Raw genomic sequence first — 25,549 nt, 5'->3', positions numbered from 1 at the left:
GTTTGGTACAGAGGCGGACGGAGTGTCAAAATCAGCCAGGCATTACTTACTATTGGCCAACATTTTGAGTGCCATATCATAAGTAGGCTATTGTAACGAATCTCCCATATCCAGGCTCTCTGCAAACTGCACCACACGACACGACGAACTTAAAGAACCTCACCTCAGGGCTCCAAAATAACAGTAACATTTTAATTTCAAATACATCACAATTGGCAATAACTGAATGTCCAAAAACCTAGTCTTACTCCGGACTTCACACACCTTGCTGGTTCTGACTTCGCCTCGTACTGGTCACATTGCGAGGTAACGTGAAGTGAAATGATTCTGTACTTGTTGAGGAAATCGTAGCAATCACCACATTTTTTGTCATAGGAGTTACTTTCATACGGCTTGCTATTGATGTTACAGAAGGCACCATCTTCACTAGCATGGCCATTGTAGCTGCGTATTTCGTGGCTCTGGGTTTCTACCACCTCGTTTAAAGTTTTCAGCTCAGGGCTCGTCATCTCTTCCACTGAGGTGTACATCTGTTCTACCCTGGTACAAGTCTCGTTCTGTAAGTCACACTTGAACACATTCTAAAAGTCAGCCAACATTTGTTCTTTAGAAGTAATCAACAGCTCTACTACATCGGGCTCTAACTCGAAACAGGTAGGTGTCCGGATCTTCACCTTCTTCAGTTAGCAATAGGAAGGAAAAAAACTCGCATTTACAGCTTTAGTTCTGAATAATGTAGAAGTAGTTTCCTTTATTCGATATCAAACACAATAATTAATTGCCAATAATGAATTGATTAATGGGTTTATTTTTAATTGTTTCATGTTTTCTTAGCTACAATGAATAATTATTCAAGTTTCCACTTGATACAAGAATAGGTGTTGGAGAAATAACATCTACATTTATCTAAGGAGACCAAACCGTACTTATTTAGCCATACATCTTAATTCTGAAGGATTACATTCCTCTAAGATACTCTAAGCGTTACTAGACATGGATTGACATGTTTTGCATTACGTATGACGTAATAGATCATTGAAAGTGTGTATTGAGGTTTACCTTTCACGGGCCTAGACACATTGATACACGTGTCACAACATGCTCGATAGCCAAGAGTAGAGTAACAGTTGCCCATAAAGTCATTGATAAACAAACTGCAAGAATAGCTCGGTCTGTCTCCAAATGCACAGTTTTCTAGAGAGAGTAAAATGTAACAGAGCTGCTCAAAAGATTCCTCAAGCGGACTAATTCAACTTATGCCACCACATCTTTTAAGTACGATTTCTTTCCCTAATTTAAAAAAATAATTCATTATCAATAATTAATTAACCAATTAGCTATTTTTTTAATTTTATTTTTGTGTTATCAGGTAAAAAAAAATGAAGCAAAATTTCAGCTAAATACGAGATTGGGTGTGGGAGAAATAACAGGTACAAACTTTTTGCCATACAGACAGACAGACAGAGTGAATTGATAAAAGCTTTGTAAAAAAAATGTACTTCTATTATTTGTAAATTAAAAAAAAAAAAATTTCATAAACATTTAGACCAGTGATTTCTTAATAGTGTTCCGCGGAACCTTTGTGTTCCGCGAGGCCTGACTTGGTGTTCCTCGAACTATTTAAATAATTATTAGGAGTAGTTTAGGCCTACACGTGAATTAATCTCTACATATGAATTAGTTTCTAAGTAAATGCAGAAAAAAAAAGATTTTGTTAGCTCTTCCTGGTAACAAAAAAATTCTATAACATCACTATGAACTTTGAACTGACCTAGATTCTGACTCAAAATTGAACCAAAGATAGAAAAAGCATATCTCTGCACTGTTTTATGGGGGCGACTGATAACCAAACAGATCAATTTATTTAGTGGAGGGAATTAAATTTTTTCGTTTTAGTCAAGCTTATTTTATTGCTTGAGTTTTTATATATTTACTTTATCAATGTAACCCGTTGACTTTTATTGGTGGTAAAATGTAAAATGTTGTAAAATGTTTGACATGTTTCGGATGTTCATTCAGAGTTGAAGAGTTGAAGATAATTACTTCCTAGTCCAAACCTCCCGCAGGACGACGGGGGACGGGAGCGGGCCGGGCAGGGTTTAAACCCCGGACAATCGATACATCTGAACGACAGTCCAGTGCGCAAACCGCACACCAGGCAGCCACAGGGGGCTGAGGCTAGGGTGGGGGAGGAGGGGGTGAATTTGAAAATCCCCCAGCCCCCACTTGAGAGGGGACCCCTATTGAGTGTTTTTTTTACCATTGAATATTAAATATTACGCAAAATGCAAGGGCCCCCAAAGAGGTCAAGCCCCCCTCCCGGGCTACCAAATTCCTAGCTACGCTCTGGGTAGGGGTTGAACATTAAAGCTTCATTAACTAAGGATTCTGTAATATTAGTTTTGCTTCATTTATTTCTATGGGTGGGGGAAAGGGACGATGTTGGCTATTTCTGCCACAAGTAGTACAACCAATGAAATAGTTGTTGCAGTGGGTGGAGTCAAAATAAGCGAGTTTAGGGCTAGACTAAACCCAGAAACATGAGAAATGGTTAGAGAGAAAGATGGAAGAAAAAGAGAGAGTGAAGGACAAAAAAAAAGAGGGAACAAAAAAGGAAAAGAGAGTGAAAGAAGGAAGGAAAATAAAGTGAGAAGGGGGAAAAAAGAGAGAGAGAGAGGAGGGAGGAAAAGAGAGAAGAAAGAAAAAAAAAAGAGAGAAGGAGAAACAATAGAGAGAAAGAAGGAAGGAAAAGAGAGACAGAAGGAGGAAATAGAGAGAAAGAAGAAAAACAGAGAGTGCGGATGCATGTGTAAATCAGATGTACTTGAAGTATTTCTAAAGATACTTTATTTTACTAAGTGCGTGCGTACCTTGTTGAATGTATTTTAACTGCGAACTCGACATGAACATCACATTACAAGACATGAACAGCTACAACAGGATCAAAGCCTCAAGAACCAAGTTAAATCCAGATGAACAATATAAACCATCTTTAATACAGAGAATGGACCACAGTCTAGTCCGTCACTAACAGCGATGTCTACCCCTCAAGAGTCTAGCAGTAACTGATTTCTAAAAGTCTATCTTAATCTTTAACCCCAAAGTCGATGTCGTCACTATACAATGTACGTTCACTGTCGATCTAATAAAGTGCGCAAGCCAACTAACTAAACTGGCTATCTAACAAGAGAGAAGAAAGAAACGATGAAAAAAAAAAAAAGAAAGAGGGGAGGAAGGAAAAGAGAAAGAAGGAAGGTAGGAACAGAGAGCAAAGAAAGAATAGAGATAGATGAGAGAGAGAGAAAAGAAAGGATGAAAAGAGAGAGAATTAAGGTAGGAACAGAGAGAAAAGAAAGAATAGAGATAGATGAGAGAGAGAGAGAAAAGGAAGGATGAAAAGAGAGAGAAGGGAGGTAGGAACAGAGAGAAAAGAAAGAATAGAGATAGATGAGAGAGAGAGAGAAAAGGAAGGATGAAAAGAGAGAGAAGGGAGGTAGGAACAGAGAGAAAAGAAAGAATAGAGATAGATGAGAGAGAGAGAAAAGGAAGGATGAAAAGAGAGAGAAGGAAGGTAGGAACAGAGAGAAAAGAAAAAATAGCGAAAGATGAGAGAGAGAGAAAAGGAAGGATGAAAAGAGAAAGAAGGAAGGTAGGAACAGAGAGCAAAGAAAGAATAGAGATAGATGAGAGAGAGAGAAAAGAAAGGATGAAAAGAGAGAGAATTAAGGTAGGAACAGAGAGAAAAGAAAGAATAGAGATAGATGAGAGAGAGAGAGAAAAGGAAGGATGAAAAGAGAGAGAATTAAGGTAGGAACAGAGAGAAAAGAAAGAATAGAGAAAGATGAGAGAGAGAGAAAAGGAAGGATGAAAAGAGAGAGAATTAAGGTAGGAACAGAGAGAAAAGAAAGAATAGAGATAGATGAGAGAGAGAGAAAAGGAAGGATGAAAAGAGAGAGAATTAAGGTAGGAACAGAGAGAAAAGAAAAAATAGCGAAAGATGAGAGAGAGAGAAAAGGAAGGATGAAAAGAGAGAGAAGGGAGGTAGGAACAGAGAGAAAAGAAAGAATAGAGATAGATGAGAGAGAGAGAGAAAAGGAAGGATGAAAAGAGAGAGAAGGGAGGTAGGAACAGAGAGAAAAGAAAGAATAGAGATAGATGAGAGAGAGAGAGAAAAGGAAGGATGAAAAGAGAGAGAAGGGAGGTAGGAACAGAGAGAAAAGAAAGAATAGAGATAGATGAGAGAGAGAGAGAAAATGAAGGATGAAAAGAGAGAGAAGGGAGGTAGGAACAGAGAGAAAAGAAAGAATAGAGATAGATGAGAGAGAGAGAAAAGGAAGGATGAAAAGAGAGAGAAGGAAGGTAGGAACAGAGAGAAAAGAAAAAATAGCGAAAGATGAGAGAGAGAGAAAAGGAAGGATGAAAAGAGAGAGAAGGAAGGTAGGAACAGAGAGAAAAGAAAGAATAGAGATAGATGAGAGAGAGATAAGGAAGGATGAAAAGAGAGAGAAGGGAGGTAGGAACAGAGTTAAAAGAAAGAATAGAGAAAGATGAGAGAGAGAGAGAGAGAAAAGGAAGGATGAAAAGAGAGAGAAGGAAGGTAGGAACAGAGAGAAAAGAAAGAATAGAGAAAGATGAGAGAGAGAGAGAGAGAAAAGGAAGGATGAAAAGAGAGAGAAGGAAGGTAGGAACAGAGAGAAAAGAAAGAATAGAGATAGATGAGAGAGAGAGAGATAAGGAAGGATGAAAAGAGAGAGAAGGGAGGTAGGAACAGAGTTAAAAGAAAGAATAGAGAAAGATGAGAGAGAGAGAGAGAGAAAAGGAAGGATGAAAAGAGAGAGAAGGAAGGTAGGAACAGAGAGAAAAGAAAGAATAGAGATAGATGAGAGAGAGAGAGATAAGGAAGGATGAAAAGAGAGAGAAGGGAGGTAGGAACAGAGTTAAAAGAAAGAATAGAGAAAGATGAGAGAGAGAGAGAGAAAAGGAAGGATGAAAAGAGAGAGAAGGAAGGTAGGAACAGGGAGAAAAGAAAGAATAGAGATAGATGAGAGAGAGAGAGAGATAAGGAAGGATGAAAAGAGAGAGAAGGGAGGTAGGAACAGAGTTAAAAGAAAGAATAGAGAAAGATGAGAGAGAGAGAAAAGGAAGGATGAAAAGAGAGAGAAGGAAGGTAGGAACCGAGAGAAAAGAAAGAATAGAGATAGATGAGAGAGAGAGAGAGAAGGAAGGATGAAAAGAGAGAGAAGGAAGGAAGGAAAAGACAAACAGGGAGAGAGAGAGAGAGAAAAGGAATGAAAAGGAGAGAGAAGGAAGAGAGAAAAAAGAGAGAAAAGAAGGAAGGAATAAAAAGAGAAAGAAGTAAGGAAGAGAGCGAGAGAGTGAAGGAAGGAAGTTCAAAGACTCCAAAACAAAGATATACTGCTGCAAGGGTGAACGACTGTATAGAAACTACAAGAAACATGCATAGATGTGACCCTGCAGGTCCAAGTAAAACGAACGACATTTGGACCACGAGGCCTTACTGCCCTCTCACAATTTTTTAAAAATTTAATTCAGTAAACAATTTTTTTTTCTCTTTGGCTTAGATTTGTCTTGCTAGTTCTATTACAATAACCGCATTGTCTTAGCGTTTCATCACCGATCAATAACCCTAATGCAACCAGTGGTTGATAAACGTTTCTGAAATATATTGAGGATCGATGAAAGCTTACCTTTCCATCGCCACAAGATGTTCCAATGAGTGCTATCTGCGGGATACATAACCCTCTTAAAACATCTGCACATAACATTGCTTGGCAGATTTCAGTGATAGAGCGTCTAGATTCGGAAGCCTGATTTAATAAAATAAAAAAAAGGTTACAAAGACAGTTTGTGTAGAAACACAAACTCAAAATCGGCACCCGAAGTGGACCACCCAGGCAGGTAAAAAGGGCAGGATTCAATATCTTTAGAAAGAACATCAGAATGAAATTGAAAATGAAAGAGAAGAATGAAGAAAGAAGGTTGACAGATCTTGTGTGGTGACCAAGGGTCCAGCAGACCAAAGGATAGGTGAAAGTGAATGTGTAGTCAGACGTTGAACGTGGCCTAACTGATGTCTTATAATGAATATCTAATTCATCTAATTGTTTTGTAAAGGGTCGATCTCTTATTCAAATCCTCAAGAAAAAAACATTTCCGTTAAAAAAAATTACTTTAATTATCGACTGTACAGCATTGTCTGGACCCTGCTGGGCCATTATCCATGGCATTGGATCGTGGGCGTCGAGAGCCCGGAGTGGACTGTTCACTCTGTGACCAAGGTGTGATTACCGGTTAACGCTGTTGTGTATATATATATATATATATACTCATATCTTAGGCACACTGATTTAATATTGATCACGATGTATAACCATCGTTTATTGTGTCATATCATATCATTGTTTCATTAAACCTTTTGCTTTGTTTTACGCATTCTCGTTGTTGACTAGTATACGTTATCAGATTACCATTATTCGTTCTCTTGGTAATTACTTCATAAATTAATTGATAGACAGTAAGGCGTGTCCAGGCAGACGAGCCAAAGTGTAACCCCGACAGGAATTTACTACTCAGCGTTGAGGTGGGGAACCCTGTGGAGTATTACATACCCCTAGAACCTATCAAGTTGATACTTTAAACAAATATTTACTGTACCTAACAAAACACGAATCAATAAAAATAAAAAAAAATAAGTGAGTTAATAATTGGTAATTAATCATTTTGTTTGATATCTTATAAAATAAATAGCTTGTACATTATTGATATAGTTTTAAGGGTGGAGTTCTTCCCTTTTAGATTAGGTTTTCTTTTTAATAAAAGAATTTCTTTTCTTTTTTAAAGTTCCGATTGCCATACCAGGCAGTGATATAACAACTTAAAATGTGAGCGTGATAAAACATCGCCAAGGATTTTTAAATGAGGACATTTTTCTAAGTGCGGTGAGGTGGCTGAGCGGTAAAGTGCTTGGCTTCCAAACCGGGGCCCGTGTTTCGATTCCTGGTGAAGACTGGGAGTTCTAATGGGTACCTGACATTTGTTGGGGAAAACTAAAGACGGTTGGTGGTACTTACTTACCCTGCAAAAGAAGGAATCATTTCCAAAAAACTGTTGACACTGTTGATCAGGTTTGATCACCTGACCCAATAGTTTATCAGATACATCTGGAATGTCTGCTGATGCTTCGACAGCGTAGACAAGACAAGTGTAACCTCGACTTGGAATAAACATTTACAATATATAATACATAGAGTTTACATTTTAGCTTCAAATCTTTACTCCTTTGAAGTTAGAGTTACATAGGCAAGACTCGTGTGTTGGTCGAGAGAAAGGGAGGAATGAAATGGTTTGAGCTAGACTGTGCACTGTAATAATAATAATAAAAAGGCCCTTAACATTCCTAGGAACATTCTCGTTGCCTGTCAGAGGACGGTACTGCTGCAGACCTGCTACATCACCAGAAAATTCGTCAGTGGAAACTGATAATGTGACTACGATGAATTTTCTTTCTCTTTAACTAAACTCGACCCTGGCAGCGCCAGAGAATGAATAGTCATTCTTTTTTAACATAATAATAATAATAATAATAGTAGTCGTCATCTTTACTATTCATGATTGGATTTGATGTGTGTGTGAATTGGAGTTCTATATTTCTATATTCTCTATTACCTTGGTAAGAATCATAGATGCTTGGGTGTACTGTGTAGTGAATTACAAGTGCGAGATCAATACATAGCTAACACAGTCACAGAGAGTCGATACAGAATCCAAAACTTGAGATAGCACAATGACTAACTTTATTACAGAATTGGACACAGTCGAGCCAGTCACTAAACTAAAAGTCTACATCAGTAATATCAAACTCACTAACAAGGGCGTCACTAAAATGTGGCGTTTTAAAGTCCGTCTACTGAAGTGCACCTAAAAACTAAACTGTCGTAATGAAAGCATGCTACAGATGCCAAATACTATTTAAAAATGTCTGTTTTTCAGCTTATAAAATTGAAGAGACAGACTCAAACTCAAATATAACCTAATAACAAGCAAAATAAAAATAATATTTAAAAAAGTATTAAATCTAGTTATATCAATTAGTTTGGATTAGTCATGTAATTAAATTTATAATATAAGGGGCCTATCTTGATTCTAGACAAACAATAATAAATATGCGCGATTAGAAATATTTTAAACAACTGTTTTTGTTTAGCTTTTAGGTTTTTAATACGCTATGATCCTATCACGTGTCTGCACCAGTTGGAAAAGGGATTGGGGGAAGAAAAAAGGAAGCATCTGGGTGATCGCTTTTTAAATGTATTTGTAAAAAAAAAGTGAGCAGCCTGAGTTCGAACTCGAGGTCTCCTCAGCCTCCCCAAGCCAATACGGTAACCCCTCTGCCTGAGAGATGCCTATAAAAATGGATTTTACACAATTTTCTTTCTACAAATAATAATAATTCAGCATATCAGTCAAGTGAAATTTCTTTCCCTTGCTCGAGATACCAAAACAAAGACACCCAACAATTCATTAACAATAATTAACTAACTAATTGGTTTTTTTTTAATTTGATTCTTGTACTGGCATATAAAAGAAATTGTGCAAAATTTCAGTGTTTTTTTTTCCAAGATTGAGTATGTGAGAATTAACATGTACAAACGTTTCACCAGACGGACACAGGGAGTTGATACAAGCTTTGTAAATAATAAGGCATGTCTTCGACTCTGAATATTTATAAGAATGCAGTATTTTCCGTGGCTAAACAGCCCCATCTGCGACCTACATACTTTGCCACAACCAGCGCAGACATGTTCTTTTCGAGGCACCACCAAATTTCAACAGCCACATGCAGATCTTGAGTTGAAACAACAACAAATAAATGTTTTCATAACAATGTAGAAACCAACCTGGAGCTCAATTTTTTCTTCAAAAAGCTGGTAAAGTAACTGACACTGCAGGGAGAGAACAGCCATGGATTATACTCTGTCCCAGGCTTTTTTTTCCGTATCAGGAGAACCCATAATGTATCTCTCTGAAGCGTTGCAGAGATTGTTTTCTCTGTCGTGACGTGCTGAGAGGCTGCAAATTGTAATAAATTAACTAGTTAAATTTCCTAGTATGGTTGTTTAAGAAAGTCTTGTCTTTTCCTGCCTCACATGGCTGCTTTGTGGTATACTCCCCGCTCCATATATTACAAAATCAAAGTCTCCTGCCCTCCATAACCTACAGGAGGCTTTCAATTGAATCTAATACTGCTCGGGTAGGCGAACTAAAGTAATAGCAAAATTCTTTATTGAAGAATTTCATGATAAATTAAACAATGTAAAGGACAGTGAATTGCGACTATGAATCTTATCTTATATGATACAGACGTTACTTCAAAAAAGAAGATGATTACGTCCTACGCGTCATGCATTTAGTCATGGATATTAACCAATGACCTAAACTCCGCCAAGTCACTAGTTTTCCTGGCTAGCTCAGGCAACCCATTCCATGCTCTAATAGCGCTAGGGAAGAAGGAGATTTTGTACAAATTTGTCCTAGCATATGGAATGAGGAATAATCTCATAAAAATGATAATGAATGCCTGGTCAATTGCTATAGTCGAAACGATGTCACCGACACAGTAGTTTCCCCCTCTCCCCACAGCAGTTCCCCCTGTTATGACATGATTAGGATTTAGTTATTTGTTTCGGGAATAAGGGGAAAGTTGTACCTAGTGACAAGTGACGTGAAAGATAGTTAAAAAACAAGAACTCTCTAAGCGATGCTTTAGAATCAAGACGCTTTCTTCTTTACAGTAAGAATAAGAAGAATTATATAGACAGCTAGTAATAGAGGACATCGGACGGTTCCCCTGAACTACCAACATGATTTACTTTACATTTGTGTTTGGTAATCCACTTATCATAATCAGCTGTTCCTTTCTTACTAGACCATTTTGTGCAAAGTCTACAGCTATTTGTAAGAATTTCTGCGTCTAAACATTTACCTGTTTCTATTGATATGGCTGTAACAACGCTGCCATGTCCCATCAACACTCACACCGCAGTCAGTGATGCCTTCTTCGTTGCTGATTCCAACCTTTTCTTTCACTTCCCTTGCAGCCTTTTCCATACTTTCTTCTGCAACTTTCTTAGATGCAAGGCCTATGGTATGCATTACAGATTGATAAGATGTTTCAGAAATAGGAGGTGGACTGTTTGTGTGTTGACAAAATTTCAAGAGCGCACTGTGACTTGAACCTATGGATCTTACAAATGATACCATTCTGAGATTTATTTCCCTAAATCCTCTTTTTTTACCATCTCTATTTTCTTTAGAAGATCTAAAGCTTTCTTCAAATGAGCAGTCAGCTGAAGTGCATTTCACAATTAGTTCCTGACAAAATCCAATTCTTGCGCTTTCATTCAAAAACAAATTTAGAGAATAGTTGAAAAGTTGAAGCATTTACTATCATTTAGCCTTAGGACATATCAAGTAACTTGCCAAGAAATTATTAAAACATGCTAGGTTTAAAAAGATATTACAATCCAGTGGATTATCTGATAAACTTGATTCAGATGAAATATCTACATTAGGTGAAGCAGCTTGATGTGTCTCTTGTTGTTCACCAACTTGTCCATGATCATCACTTGTACTACTTGTAGACTTTGCAGACTTGGTGTATTTATTTTAAAATTTATTCCCACGAAATTTTCTTTTTCTACCACAACTTTGCCTTTTATTATGCTTATTGGCCATTATTGTTACACAAATAAAAATGCAATATGAATATAGATCTAAATATCAAAATATACAAAAGAGTCTTTCACCAGCAGCAATCCAAAACGAAAAAATGTTGCTAGAAATTACACAAAATCCAACAGAAAATAAACATGCTTTTGTTGACTGGGACAGTGAAGTAATAGAGTACATTCCCTTAGCTACTTCCTTTATATCTATAAGCATATCGCATTTTAACTTCATTAGAAAATAATTAAAAAGTATTATTTACAAAAAAACAAAAACAAAAATATTTACCTGCTTATGGTCGTTGCTAAGGTAAACAAACACTACCCCACCTAATACAAAAATTATTTTAAAATACTTCTAGAAGGAATACTTGCCTCAAATAAACTGAATTTGATAGAGAAATGGTTGTACAATATAAATATGATGAGAATGAAAAAGTGATATTTTGGTCATTTCTTACTATTCTCTAACCTTAGATCCACCTTAAGTATTAAAAGTGTTTGCTGTTTTAACACCAGCGTCGACTCAATGTATCGATTGTTGGCCTTTCGTTGGTGTTATCTGTTCCAGTATTGAGTTCAGTGTTACCTCCAGTTGGACTTAGTTACATTTTCAAGTACTATACAATGCGGAAGAGCATAACACCCCTCTCCCCACAGCTGACGTACCCAACGAAACAAAACTTTTAACACTATCGCTAGGCGTATCAGCTAATCTATGTAACACATCTCCTTTATTTTTGCTATTAGCCCATTTGTTTATAAGTCTAATTAAGTAGACGCGGTGGTCGAGTGGTTAAGCGCAGTGGCGTCACTAGGGGTGTGCGGTCCGCACCTGGTGACACCCACCAGGGGGTGACACCCAAGTGAGTAAAATGCAACTTTTAAAACTAAAACATTAATACCTTGAATTTGAGAAAAATAATTTCTTGTAGACACCAGGAAAAGAGTTTCTGAAGCTCAGAAATGTAGAAAAACGCTCGGCGTCCGGGGCTTCGTCCCGGAACACTACGAGTGAGATTAAGGCACTCTAATCATCTAATCTAACCAGTTGAGTGGCAAACCTAGCATTGTTTATTTTAAACTGTTCAGAAACACATAGACTGAAACGCCTCATTCGACGTATAGGGCTGCAAGCTCTATCCACAGCCCTTTCCCAGCTGGCTCCACGGAATTCAGGACTTCTAAAAAAGTGTGAGGCCATGCTAGACATGTTTTTGCGTTCCTCTTTTCGGCTTTCATCTTTAAGTCTGACTTTGGTAAACGTGTTTCGTCTTGTCTAATGTGATATGTCTCACAAATGTCAATCGACATTCAGTCGCCACTTTCCTTAGACGGCCTGTAGGGGAAAATATTTCTCTATTGGGTACATTATCTCAGTATGTTATTCCTAGTATCTTTCTCAGCCATCTACTCAGCCTCGTTTCAGCCTTCCACGTCTCGAAGCGTGGGGGCCGCTGGGACAATGATTGTATTGAGAAGCTGGATTTTAATCTCCAGGCTAATTAATTTTGTTTATTCAGATAGGCCTTAATTTTTAAATCCGACATGCAACACCATGATATGATCTTCATCGCTTGAAATAACACCTTCTAAATAGGCTTGGTTAACTTTTCTATTTGTTCAAGATCTGTATAACCAATGCTTATGGGTGTATTGGGTAACCTGCACCCAATATGCATAACTTTGAGGGCGTCTTTATCCGTCATCTCGAGTATACATTAAATTGTATTTCAAAGTAATGCTATGTCGTCTGCAAAATCCAACTCGATTGAAATCCGAATGCAGCCCGTTTAATGTATTTTTATGACATCGTCGATGGCTACAAGAAAGTGAAATGGGGAATAAGATATAACCCTAATCTTATATACGTCTCGATGTTTAAGTAGGCCACCGTCTGTTGTGACACAACAGCTTGATTCACTTTAGACATGTCGCTGAATCTGGACAAATTGTTGCGAGTTTCCTTATAGCAGCATTAATGCCTTCCAACAAACTAAATAGCAAAGGATTACCCATGTGCCATTTCATGTGCTACCGTTTGAGAAGTAGAGATAGAATAGCGATCTTCTTGGCGATCTTCTATCACAGAAGAGCTCTTCCCGTTTGTTCGGCACATTGTTTCACCAAAAGCAATCCCTGAGAGAAATTAGGATTCCGTTATTAGAACATAGGTTAAGGATTTGTTCTGGATATTGTTTGGATATGTTCTTTCAGATTTGTAAGCAAGTCATAACTAAATGGATAAGTAAATTGTGATATCATGAGTGTTTTTTTTTTACCTATTTGAAATAATAATATTAGTATAATATTACTGAATAATTATAACATATTAAATTAAATTAGATTCCATTTTGCCTTAACTGGCATGGGAGAATAAAGCTGACAGAAGAAGGCCTAACCCACAGGAGCCGAATACGAAAAGGAAACTTAAATAGACAGTTATGCTCCTACTTAGATCACTCAATCCTCATGCTCGGCTTCTCAGGCGCTCTCAAGGGATTAAAAAAAAGTGTTAATAAGTTGAACAGATTTATTTACATGGACCAATGTCTTCCGCTCTACTAACTTGAGTGTCTCTCTTGTCACTATTCTTAGAGTATCTCTAATCTTGTAGTTTCTGTCTTTGTCAAACTACACGTATGGTTCCTATATTGCTACTCATTAAATTTCCTAAATCTATCTATAACTCTAGAACACTCTACACAAAAAAAGGCTTTGTCGACACTAGATGTAACAAAATATGAAGGCTGCAACTGGGTTTCGTATCCAAGTGAAATATTGCTTTTTTTTCATTTACTTTTTACCTTTACCTATTCCTTAGTCTGTTGGACCGTTGGGGCACCATGCAAGATTCGTCGACAGTCTTTCTCCATTTCTCTATGTCTTTTGCTTTAGAACCTCTTTCAATGACAGACCCGTCAATTCTTTTATGTTGTCCTCCCATCGCTTTCTCTGTCTGCCTCTTCTTCTTTTTTTTTTTTATTGGTACTGTTCCCTAAAGGAAGGGCTTTGCGAGCCCCGATGATTTTTTAATATGAATATAATTTTTTTAACGCTAGTTAGCAGGTCATCATGGGGTCCAATCGTTGCGGTAACCCTGTCTCTTATCTCTTGGTTTGTGATGCAGTCTTTGAATATGATACCTAGGATCCTTCTGTAGCATCTCTATTCCATTGTTAGGATCCTCCTCGTCAACGTCCAAGACTCACAATACAAATGCGGCCATGACCAGGGAGCGTATCAGTCTGATTTGTTGTCGAGGGCTAATACTTTGCCTTTACATAATAACATATATTTATAAAGCGCTGTTAACAAACAAAATGTAGGCTCCATGCGCTGTAATAACATTACAAACACAAACACAAACACGACAGCTACAATGACAAACAAATCTAAAAAAGTTTTAAACAGATAAGTCTTAATGTTCTTCTTAAAAGTGGTGTAGCATGTTGTCTGTCTGAGATCACTAGGGAGTGAGTTCCAAACCTTTGGTCCGTGAACTGAAAAAGCCCGCAGACCGTAGCTTTTGAGGGAGAAATGTGGCACCACTAAAAGCGTTGAGTCCATTGAGCGCAGGGCTCTCTGGGGGACATATGGAGTCATCAGTTCGCATATTATTATATGTTCTGAAAGTGCTGCTGTGGAGTGCAATTCGGGCCAGTAGTTCACATTTCATTTAGTGCCACCAAATGCAGTTCCCCTAGGGCCACGATTTATCTAAGGCCGGCCCTGGAGGCAAGAAAAGTGATAACTCAAGATGTCTGACCAGCTTTAAAAAGTGAACACTAAAGAGGACACGTAAATGAACAACATAAAATAGACGTTCATGAACACCTTGCACACAAGCTCAAAGTAGAAATCTTGAGCTGAATTGTGAATAGAAGAACTTGAATATGTAAAGCTTAGACTTAGAAGAAAGACTCGTTCCAATGATAAGGATTACAGGAAATTGATTAAATGAGAAATCATAGACCATCAAACGGCTTCATTAGTGAAGGCTTAATTTTAAAACAGCTTAAATTTTACTTGTTCGATTTGTTATTTCACTGCGAATCTTGATTCACGGTCTAATGAAGTCATCAGTCAAAACAAAGAGACGAAGACATTGAGAACTTTTAGTAAGAAAAAGGAAATACTTTTAAAATATGACCTCAGCGTTACAACCTAGTTTCCCACTACATGGCTGCCTGCTCGTGCGGTATGCTCGCCGGACTGTCGTTCCGTTGTTTCGATGGTCCAGGGTTCCTACCCTGCCCGCTGCCATCCCCCGTCCTCCTGCGGGAGGTTTGGACTAGGAAGTAAATTATCTTCAACTCTGAAGAAACATCTAAAACATGTGAAACAGTTTACATTTTTAAAAAAAAGTGTTAAGCGTATAATACATACACTCACATCGTATCTGGTTCGTAAAAAAAAAACCCATTAAATTTAAAAAAAAAAAAATATTAAGCTGTTGTAACAAATCAATTGTCAAACAAGATTCTGGAAGGAAGTATGATCATGAGCTGCGGTAGGCCTATCACTTTAGAGTACTGTCAAAAAATATTAACCCGAAAAGAGAGCACTTACCTAAGGTATCTTGTTTATCATTGTTACTGTCCAATGTAAAGAGGTCATAACTGTAATGAAAAGAATGGATACGATATTGTTCGTTATTAATGTTAAATGTACTGAACTGAATTTAAATGACTCTATTTTTACCAAGCTTAAAATCAACTCATTCTGTCTGCCTTGTAAAAAGTGTGTACACTCTTTAACTCAATCTCGGATCAAGTCGACCCTAACCCTATATGCAGTACTTTTTTGTAAAAAAAAAAAAAAATAGGTGCCGGTACTCAATGATGGATTGCCTAACTTTAAATTACTAATAAATTAATAATAAACGTTAAAATACCAGAAAAGTAATAATTTTTCCCACATTGAAAAAGGTGAGAAAGGTGCTGGTCCGCCGTACTGGTGCTCGGAGAGTTTTTGTGAGGGTGGATTATAGTGATATGAATAATGCACCTGAATATCACGTGATCAGGTCATGAGATCTTGTAGAAAGGACTGGCGTTTTTGTGATTTTTCAAGATTGCCTTGGTAGACCAATAAAAAAAAGAACGAGTAGGTCAGAGAGACAATTTAGTTTAGTACATTCACCCCTCAGTGACGTCAGTTCAGTGAAACCCCGAGTAAAGTAGAACGAGAGTGTAGGACGAGACAGAGAAACTAGTTCAGTCCAGCAATTACAGTCAGTCGTTTTGTGTTGCTTCTCGTAAAGTACTTCAGTATTACACGCAGTAAAAGAAGTCAAACATTATTTGAAAGGGGAGTGCTCAAGTTCATAAGTTGTTTGTTTTGTGTTGAGCAGTGTTTGCTGAGAGGCTGATCAAAAGTGATGCAACATTGGTGTCTTAAAGTGGCATTTTCTATGGCTTTTATGAAAATGATCCACGAACTTGAATTCAAAGTGCTGAAACAATAAATACGATGACAAAGACTGAAATGCTTTAAAAGAAAGCCTTCAGGACAGAAGGCTCAAAAGTAAAGTAGCAATCATACATAAAACACTGAACCATAATCTTCAAATACAAAAACAAAATTTAATAAAATACTCAGAAAGACACAAAGATAAAGGTACATTTCTCGTCCCATATGCTAGGACAAATTTGTACAAATACTCCTTCTTCCCTAGTGCTATTAGAGCATGGAATGGGTTGCCTGAGCTAGCCAGGAAAACCAGTGACTTGGCTGAAATTAAGTCATTGGTTAATATGCATGACTAAATGCATGACGCGTAGGACGTAATCATCTTCTTTTTTGAAGTAACGTCTGTATTATATAAGATAAGAAACAAGGAAACTTTAAAAAATGTCTCCAGCTAGCTCTGGTGGAAGATTAAGAGGACCTGGACACCTGCCTGTTCGTAGATCAGCCAAGCGCCATTTTGAACAAGGTCATTGAACAGATCTAACGAACAGATCTGTACCATAGTTGAAATTTAACTTGAGATATGGATAAATGTACTATGCTTAGCAAGGCAGGTGAACATATAGGTAGCATGATTAACAGGACAGATGAATCAATAGGTACCATGCTCAATAAGACAGATGAATCAATATGTACAGTGCTCAATAAGACAGATGAATCAATAGGTACCATGCTCAATACGACAGATGAATCAATATGTACAGTGCTCAATAAGACAGATGAATCAATAGGTAACATGCTCAATAAACAGATGAATCAATAGGTACCATGCTCAATAAGACAGATGAATCAATATGTACAGTGCTCAATAAGACAGATGAATCAATAGGTAACATGCTCAATAAACAGATGAATCAATAGGTACCATGCTCAATAAGACAGATGAATCAATATTTACCATGCTCAATAAGACAGGTGAATCAATAGGTACCATGTTTAACAAGACAGATGAATCAATAGGTACCATGCTCAATAAACAGATGAATCAATAGGTACTATGCTCAATAAGACAGATGAATCAATATGTACAGTGCTCAATAAGACAGATGAATCAATAGGTACCATGCTTAATAAACAGAAGAATAGGTACCATGCTCAATAAGACAGATGAATCAATATTTACCATGCTCAATAAGACAGGTGAATCAATAGGTACCATGTTTAACAAGACAGATGAATCAATAGGTACCATGCTCAATAAGACAGATGAATCAATATGTACAGTGCTCAATAAGACAGATGAATCAATAGGTACCAAGCTTAATAAACAGAAGAATAGGTACCATGCTCAATAAGACAGATGAATCAATATTTACCATGCTCAATAAGACAGGTGAATCAATAGGTACCATGCTCAATAAGACAGATGAATCAATATGTACAGTGCTCAATAAGACAGATGAATCAATAGGTACCATGCTCAATAAACAGATGAATCAATAGGTACCATGCTCAATAAGACAGATGAATCAATAGGTACCATGCTCAATAAGACAGATGAATCAATAGGTACCATGCTCAATAAGACATATGAATCAATATGTACCATGCTCAATAAGACAGATGAATCAATAGGTACCATGCTCAATAAACAGATGAATCAATAGGTACCATGCTCAATAAGACAGATGAATCAATATGTACAGTGCTCAATAAAACAGATGAATCAATAGGTACCATGCTCAATAAGGCAGATGAATCAATAGGTACCATGCTCAATAAAACAGATGAATCAATAGGTACCATGCTCAATAAACAGATGAATCAATAGGTACCATGCTCAATAAGACAAATGAATCAATAGGTACCATGCTTAATAAGACAGATGAATCAATAGGTACCATGCTCAATAAGACAGATGAATCAATAGGTACCATGCTCAATAAAACAGATGAATCAATAGGTACCATGCTCAATAAACAGGTGAATCAATAGGTACCATGCTCAATAAACAGATGAATCAATAGGTACCATGCTCAATAAAACAGATGAATCAATAGGTGCCATGCTCAATAAACAGATGAATCAATAGGTACCATGCTCAATAAGACAGATGAATCAATAGGTACCAAGCTTAATAAACAGAAGAATAGGTACCATGCTCAATAAAACAGATGAATCAATATTTACCATGCTCAATAAGACAGATGAATCAATAGGTACCATGCTCAATAAGACAGATGAATCAATATGTACAGTGCTCAATAAGACAGATGAATCAATAGGTACCATGCTCAATAAACAGATGAATCAATAGGTACCATGCTCAATAAGACAGATGAATCAATAGGTACCATGCTCAATAAGACAGATGAATCAATAGGTACCATGCTCAATAAGACATATGAATCAATATGTACCATGCTCAATAAGACAGATGAATCAATAGGTACCATGCTCAATAAACAGATGAATCAATAGGTACCATGCTCAATAAGACAGATGAATCAATATGTACAGTGCTCAATAAAACAGATGAATCAATAGGTACCATGCTCAATAAGGCAGATGAATCAATAGGTACCATGCTCAATAAAACAGATGAATCAATAGGTACCATGCTCAATAAACAGATGAATCAATAGGTACCATGCTCAATAAGACAAATGAATCAATAGGTACCATGCTTAATAAGACAGATGAATCAATAGGTACCATGCTCAATAAGACAGATGAATCAATAGGTACCATGCTCAATAAAACAGATGAATCAATAGGTGCCATGCTCAATAAACAGGTGAATCAATAGGTACCATGCTCAATAAACAGATGAATCAATAGGTACCATGCTCAATAAGACAGATGAATCAATAGGTACCATGCTCAATAAAACAGATGAATCAATAGGTGCCATGCTCAATAAACAGATGAATCAATAGGTACCATGCTCAATAAGACAGATGAATCAATAGGTACCAAGCTTAATAAACAGAAGAATAGGTACCATGCTCAATAAGACAGATGAATCAATATTTACCATGCTCAATAAGACAGATGAATCAATAGGTACCATGCTCAATAAGACAGATGAATCAATATGTACAGTGCTCAATAAGACAGATGAATCAATAGGTACCATGCTCAATAAACAGATGAATCAATAGGTACCATGCTCAATAAGACAGATGAATCAATAGGTACCATGCTCAATAAGACAGATGAATCAATAGGTACCATGCTCAATAAGACATATGAATCAATATGTACCATGCTCAATAAGACAGATGAATCAATAGGTACCATGCTCAATAAACAGATGAATCAATAGGTACCATGCTCAATAAGACAGATGAATCAATATGTACAGTGCTCAATAAAACATATGAATCAATAGGTACCATGCTCAATAAGGCAGATGAATCAATAGGTACCATGCTCAATAAAACAGATGAATCAATAGGTACCATGCTCAATAAACAGATGAATCAATAGGTACCATGCTCAATAAGACAAATGAATCAATAGGTACCATGCTTAATAAGACAGATGAATCAATAGGTACCATGCTCAATAAGACAGATGAATCAATAGGTACCATGCTCAATAAAACAGATGAATCAATAGGTGTCATGCTCAATAAACAGGTGAATCAATAGGTACCATGCTCAATAAACAGATGAATCAATAGGTACCATGCTCAATAAGACAGATGAATCAATAGGTACCATGCTCAATAAAACAGATGAATCAATAGGTGCCATGCTCAATAAACAGATGAATCAATAGGTACCATGCTCAATAAGACAGATGAATCAATAGGTACCATGCTCAATAAACAGATGAATCAATAGGTACCATGCTCAATAAGACAGATGAATCAATATGTACCATGCTCAATAAGACAGATGAATCAATAGGTACCATGCTCAATAAGGCAGATGAATCAATAGGTACCATGCTCAATAAAACAGATGAATCAATAGGTACCATGCTCAATAAACAGATGAATCAATAGGTACCATGCTCAATAAGACAAATGAATCAATAGGTACCATGCTCAATAAACAGATGAATCAATAGGTACCATGCTCAATAAGACAGATGAATCAATAGGTACCATGCTCAATAAAACAGATGAATCAATAGGTGCCATGCTCAATAAACAGGTGAATCAATAGGTACCATGCTCAATAAACAGGTGAATCAATAGGTACCATGCTCAATAAAACAGATGAATCAATAGGTACCAGGGGCGGACTGGGTTTCAAAATCAGCCCGGGCATGTCTATACAATCGGGCCCACAAATTCTATATCATATGATGGGCCTCCATTTCTAGGTGTGCCTGTCCTCAAAATCATTATAATAAGTTTGATAATGTATGCATGCATACAGTGAAATCAATATCTATATACAAAATATAGGCCTTATGTTGCTTTTTAATCGCTAAGTATCTAGGCCCTAAAACAATGAAGCCTACTACTAACACTGTCAACGAATAATTACATTATTTCTGAAAATTTGTTAAATTAAAATAGTATTACACTGTAGAGTCTGTGAAAGATTTCTTTTTAAACATTACGCCCAGAAGGCCTTTTTATAAGAGAATACTATAAAAACCTTTAACAATTTGATATATGCCGTAATGGCATCGATGCAGCCATTTCGGTGGCCCTACCGGCCCATTTTGGTACCGGCCCACCGGGCATTTGAGCAGATGCCCATATAGCCAGTCAGCCCCTGATAGGTACCATGCTCAATAAGACAGATGAATCAATATTTACCATACTCAATAAGACAGATGAACTAATATGTACCATGCTCAATAAGACAGATGAATCAATAGGTACCATGCTCAATAAACAGATGAATCAATAGGTACCATGCTCAATAAACAGATGAATCAATAGGTACCATGCTCAATAAGACAGATGAATCATATTTACCATGCTCAATAAGACAGATGAACTAATATGTACCATGCTCAATAAACAGATGAATCAATAGGTACCATGCTCAATAAGACAGATGAATCAATAGGTACCATGCTCAATAAACAGGTGAATCAATAAGTACTATGCTCAATAAGACAGATGAATCAATAGGTAAAATGCTCAATAAGACAGATGAATCAATAGGTACCATGCTCAATAAACAGGTGAATCAATAGGTACTATGCTCAATAAGACAGATGAATCAATAGGTACCATGCTCAATAAGACAGATGAATCAATAGGTACCATGCTCGATAAACAGGTGAATCAATGGGTACCATGTTCAATAAACAGGTGAATCAATAGGTACCATGCTCAATAAGACAGATGAATCAATAGGTACCATGCTCGATAAACAGGTGAATCAATGGGTACCATGTTCAATAAACAGGTGAATCAATGGGTACCATGTTCAATAAACAGGTGAATCAATAGGTACCATGCTCGATAAACAGGTGAATCAATAGGTAGGCCTACCATGCTGAACATGATAGATGAACTGTTAGGAACCATACTTAAAAGACGTACGAAGTGACAGAAACCATGTTTAACAAGACAGATGAATCAATAGGTACCATGTTTAACAAGACAGATGAACTAATAGGTACCCTGTTTAACAAGACAGATGAACTAATAGGTACCATGTTTAACAAGACAATCAATAGGTACCATGTTGGCTACCATGTCAAAAAGAGAAACGAACCTTTACTTAACCGAGACGCTGGTGATATTAGCGCTGTCTGTGATAGCAATTCCTACGAATGTAGATCCCACGACAAGAAGCCTACGATTACTGTAAACTATCACAATCTTAAAGATATCAACGCGAATCCTGCACTCAAGTGTTTAACAAAAGCTGAGACTCAAGTGCGAAATCGAATACTAGGAAACTCACCAAGGTCTGGAGCCAACAGAATTATGTTCAGATACCAAGATCAGTGGGATGCTGATTAGGAAAACCAAATGTAATATATAACATTTTTTTTTTCAACACATAACTAAATTTTGTGGATAAATGTTAATCGGCATATACAAAAAAATATTTTGTTTCCTTGATATAATTTCCCTTACATTCATGTATTCATCATCATAGAAATAACCGAATGTCTCTCGAGAATAGGTGTCAGCAGTGAGATGAACCACTGTCGTTCTACGAGATGAACCACAGTCGTTCTACGAGATGAACCACTGTCGTTCTACGAGATGAACCACTGTCGTTCTACGAGATGAACCACTGTCGTTCTACGAGATGAACCCCAGTCGTTCTACGAGATGAACCACAATCGTTCTACGAGATGAACCACTGTCGTTCTACGAGATGAACCACAGTCGTTCTACGAGATGAACCACAGTCGTTCTACGAGATGAACCACAGTCGTTCTACGAGATGAACCACAGTCGTTCTACGAGATGAACCACTGTCGTTCTACGAGATGAACCACAGTCGTTCTACGAGATGAACCACAGTCGTTCTACGAGATGAACCACTGTCGTTCTACGAGATGAACCACAGTCGTTCTACGAGATGAACCACAGTCGTTCTACGAGATGAACCACTGTCGTTCTACGAGATGAACCACAATCGTTCTACGAGATGAACCACTGTCGTTCTACGAGATGAACCACAGTCGTTCTACGAGATGAGCTACAGTCGTTCTACGAGATGAACCACAATCGTTGTACGAGATGAACCACAGTCGTTCTACGAGATGAACCACAGTCGTTCTACGAGATGAACCACAGTCGTTCTACGAGATGAACCACAGTCGTTCTACGAGATGAACCACTGTCGTACTACGAGATGAACCACTGTCGTTCTACGAGATGAACCACAGTCGTTCTAAGACTTAGGAAGGGCAAGGATGTATTAATTTTCTTATTAATTACAAACGTTACTTCAATAGAGAAGATGATTACATTTTAGGCGTATTTATGTATCAATTTAGTCATACATGTTTATAAGTCACTTGAAATATGCCAAGTCGTTGCTTTTCCTGACTGATTAAGGCAGCCCATACTATCCGCTAATAGCACTAGGGAAGAGAGAGCACTTGTGCAAACTTCCATATGGAATAAGAAATGTGCCTTTATCTGTGTGTCTTTGATTGATGAATTGTTTTCAAAAGAGTAGGCTATATTTATGCGAAAAAGAAAACCTTGCATCATTAACTTTAAAACAAAAGGTATTGTTTGAAACTCGGTGGTGACACAGATGGTCGTAACTGTATGTGTTTTTAGCCTACCCAAATCGCCCCAGTCTAGCACAGGACGTGATCAACTGGAGTGGTCAAGAAGGTTCGAGAAGGCCAGTTGAGACGCTATATAAGAGAGATTTGTTTACTCTGTGTTAATGTTGTCGCCAATTGTGATGTATTTGAAATTAAACTGTTACTAATACTTAGGAGCTTTGAGTGGTGAGGTTCTTTAAGTTCGTTGTGTCGTGTGGTGCAGTCTGCAGAGAGTCTGGATAGTGGAGATTCGTAGCAGTATTTTTTCAAAAGATTTTTTAAAAAGCCATTGCACTAGAACTTTGTAATATTTAAAATATCATAATATCAGATTTTAAAAATATCTTTCTAGTTTTTTTTTTTTTTTTTTTTGGGGGGGGGGGGGGATTAAACGAGGTCCGGACCAACCATGCAAGACTATTAGCGGCTTTTTCTTTTTTTTTTTTAGTTGGGGAGGGGCGGGGCTACTAAGTAATTTAGGGTAATTCTTACCCTGTCAACAGCATCACGTGATCATAAATGCCAACGATGCTACTCCCGGAGCCTATGTTAAATGCTTGTAGATTATCTATCGCTGTGTCCGCATTCATCTCATCGTCACTAGCGTCCCTGTCTATAAAACTTGAAGAAGCGACCGTCTGGGGAAAAATCGGTGACTCTTTATTGTTAGGTATTTATTCGAAAAGAAAAAAAAAATTCAAACAATTTGTAAGGCTCTTCAATGAAGAACAGCACATATTAAAAACGAAGGCAATAAAAAAACTAGACATTCTGGACCAAGATAGAATACATAAATAAATAACTTTTGAGCTAACAAATGTAAATTCTTCTCTATCGGGAAGGAATAAAGAAAACAATAGAGTAGATTAACCGCGGAATAGACCAGCACTCACTACAATTTGGGATAAGATAGAATTATCTTCAAAACAAATGAGGGAACATGCGAAACATGTAAAACAAAACATTACCAACATTTTTTTGTGGTACTATATTTATAGATTTAGATTTCGGCTTATAGGTCAGTAATTAGTATAGTTATTGGTCAGTAATGAATAAAGTCTTTGTTAAGTAATTGGCCAATACTTAGTAAAGTCATTGGTCAGTAATTAGTAAAGTCTTTGGTCAGTAAATAGAAGTCATTGGTTAGTTATTAGCAAAGTCAATGATGCTTATTCTTAAATCACTGTGCTCGGATATTTTTTGTTAGTCAAGTTTTTTTTTTTAAAAACTACTTCTATGATTTCAACAAGTTAATTGTGTTTGATGGAAATATTTGTCCTTGCTGAAACGTTTATTTTATTGAATGGGGTTTAAAAATATTAACTCTAAACAAATTCAATATTGTTTTTCTTACAAGCACCTCCAAACATCTACATGTTATGTTAACTTAAGAAGAAAGAAGGTCTAATTTACTATGCATACATCGCAACTCTCAAATTTAATTGATGAAACTTTAAAACTTTCAGGCCTAAAAAAATTGACACAGGCCTTAGAACAGGGGTTCTCAGCCTGTGGGTCGCGACCCTCTTGGGGGGCGATTAACGACTTGCCAGGGGTCGCCTAAGACCATCGAAAATATGAATTGTTATTGTCTATTCTTCTATTGCTGTGTGTAGGTGTGTGTGTGTGGGGGGGGGGGTCGTGGCAGAGTGGGGGATTGTAAAAAGGGGTCACCGAGCTTAAAAGGTTGAGAACCGCTGCCTTAGAAAGTTTTTAAAAAATTCTACAGTCTAATCCAAGCAATTGATATATATTTATAAACAGCAACTCCGCAATATGCAATGAGAAATCTCTCGCATTCTCTTGGACACACCCACATGAATCTTGTGATGCTACTCATTTTGCCGACTCCCTTCCGCTAGCGATCGTTTCCACCCGAGTGCCACGTTGGGGCAGAGTACCCGCCTACCCGGGCATCATAGACGAGCGCAACCGAATCAGAAACTGTATTAGTAATGAACCATGCTAAGATAACTCGTTTAGAGCACGTGAAAGGAAGCGGTCAGTAAGTTCTAAGGTCGCCTTGTCCCCGTACGAGGACAGACCAAAAGCCGCACACCGCACATGAACCAGTTCTCTTTCAAATCCTTGTCCCGATCTCCCTTTATGCAGAACGCGATATTCATAAAGAATGTGGTCTATTGTTTCCACGTCCTCGATGCAGTGGC

The 25,549-nt window shown here is 37.3% G+C and overlaps 1 protein-coding gene across 15 annotated transcripts in view; it reads right to left on the bottom strand.

The window, feature by feature from the left end:
- LOC129922382 (uncharacterized) overlaps positions 1 to 25,549 on the bottom strand; it is a 68,752-nt gene that overhangs the window by 9,600 nt on the left and 33,603 nt on the right. For 3 of the 15 annotated variants that reach the window (XR_008774381.1, XR_008774380.1, XM_056008279.1), the window contains exons 1-6: positions 10,827 to 11,211; positions 10,004 to 10,414; positions 8,919 to 9,090; positions 7,096 to 7,234; positions 5,709 to 5,828; positions 1,060 to 1,194 (exon numbers count right to left, since the gene is read on the bottom strand). Coding sequence is in view for 12 of the 15 variants with exons in the window: in XM_056008279.1 (XP_055864254.1) it covers positions 1,060 to 1,194; positions 5,709 to 5,781 (208 nt within the window). In the remaining 3 variants the exon portion in view is untranslated. The other 12 variants (XM_056008291.1, XM_056008283.1, XM_056008281.1 and 9 more) reach the window with 12 other exon arrangements.

The sequence above is a fragment of the Biomphalaria glabrata genome, chromosome 13, assembly GCF_947242115.1.
Source record: "Biomphalaria glabrata chromosome 13, xgBioGlab47.1, whole genome shotgun sequence".
NCBI classification, from domain to species: Eukaryota; Metazoa; Mollusca; class Gastropoda; family Planorbidae; genus Biomphalaria; species Biomphalaria glabrata.
Note: the sequence above shows the minus strand (reverse complement) of the source record. Positions and strands in the feature narration are given on the sequence as shown.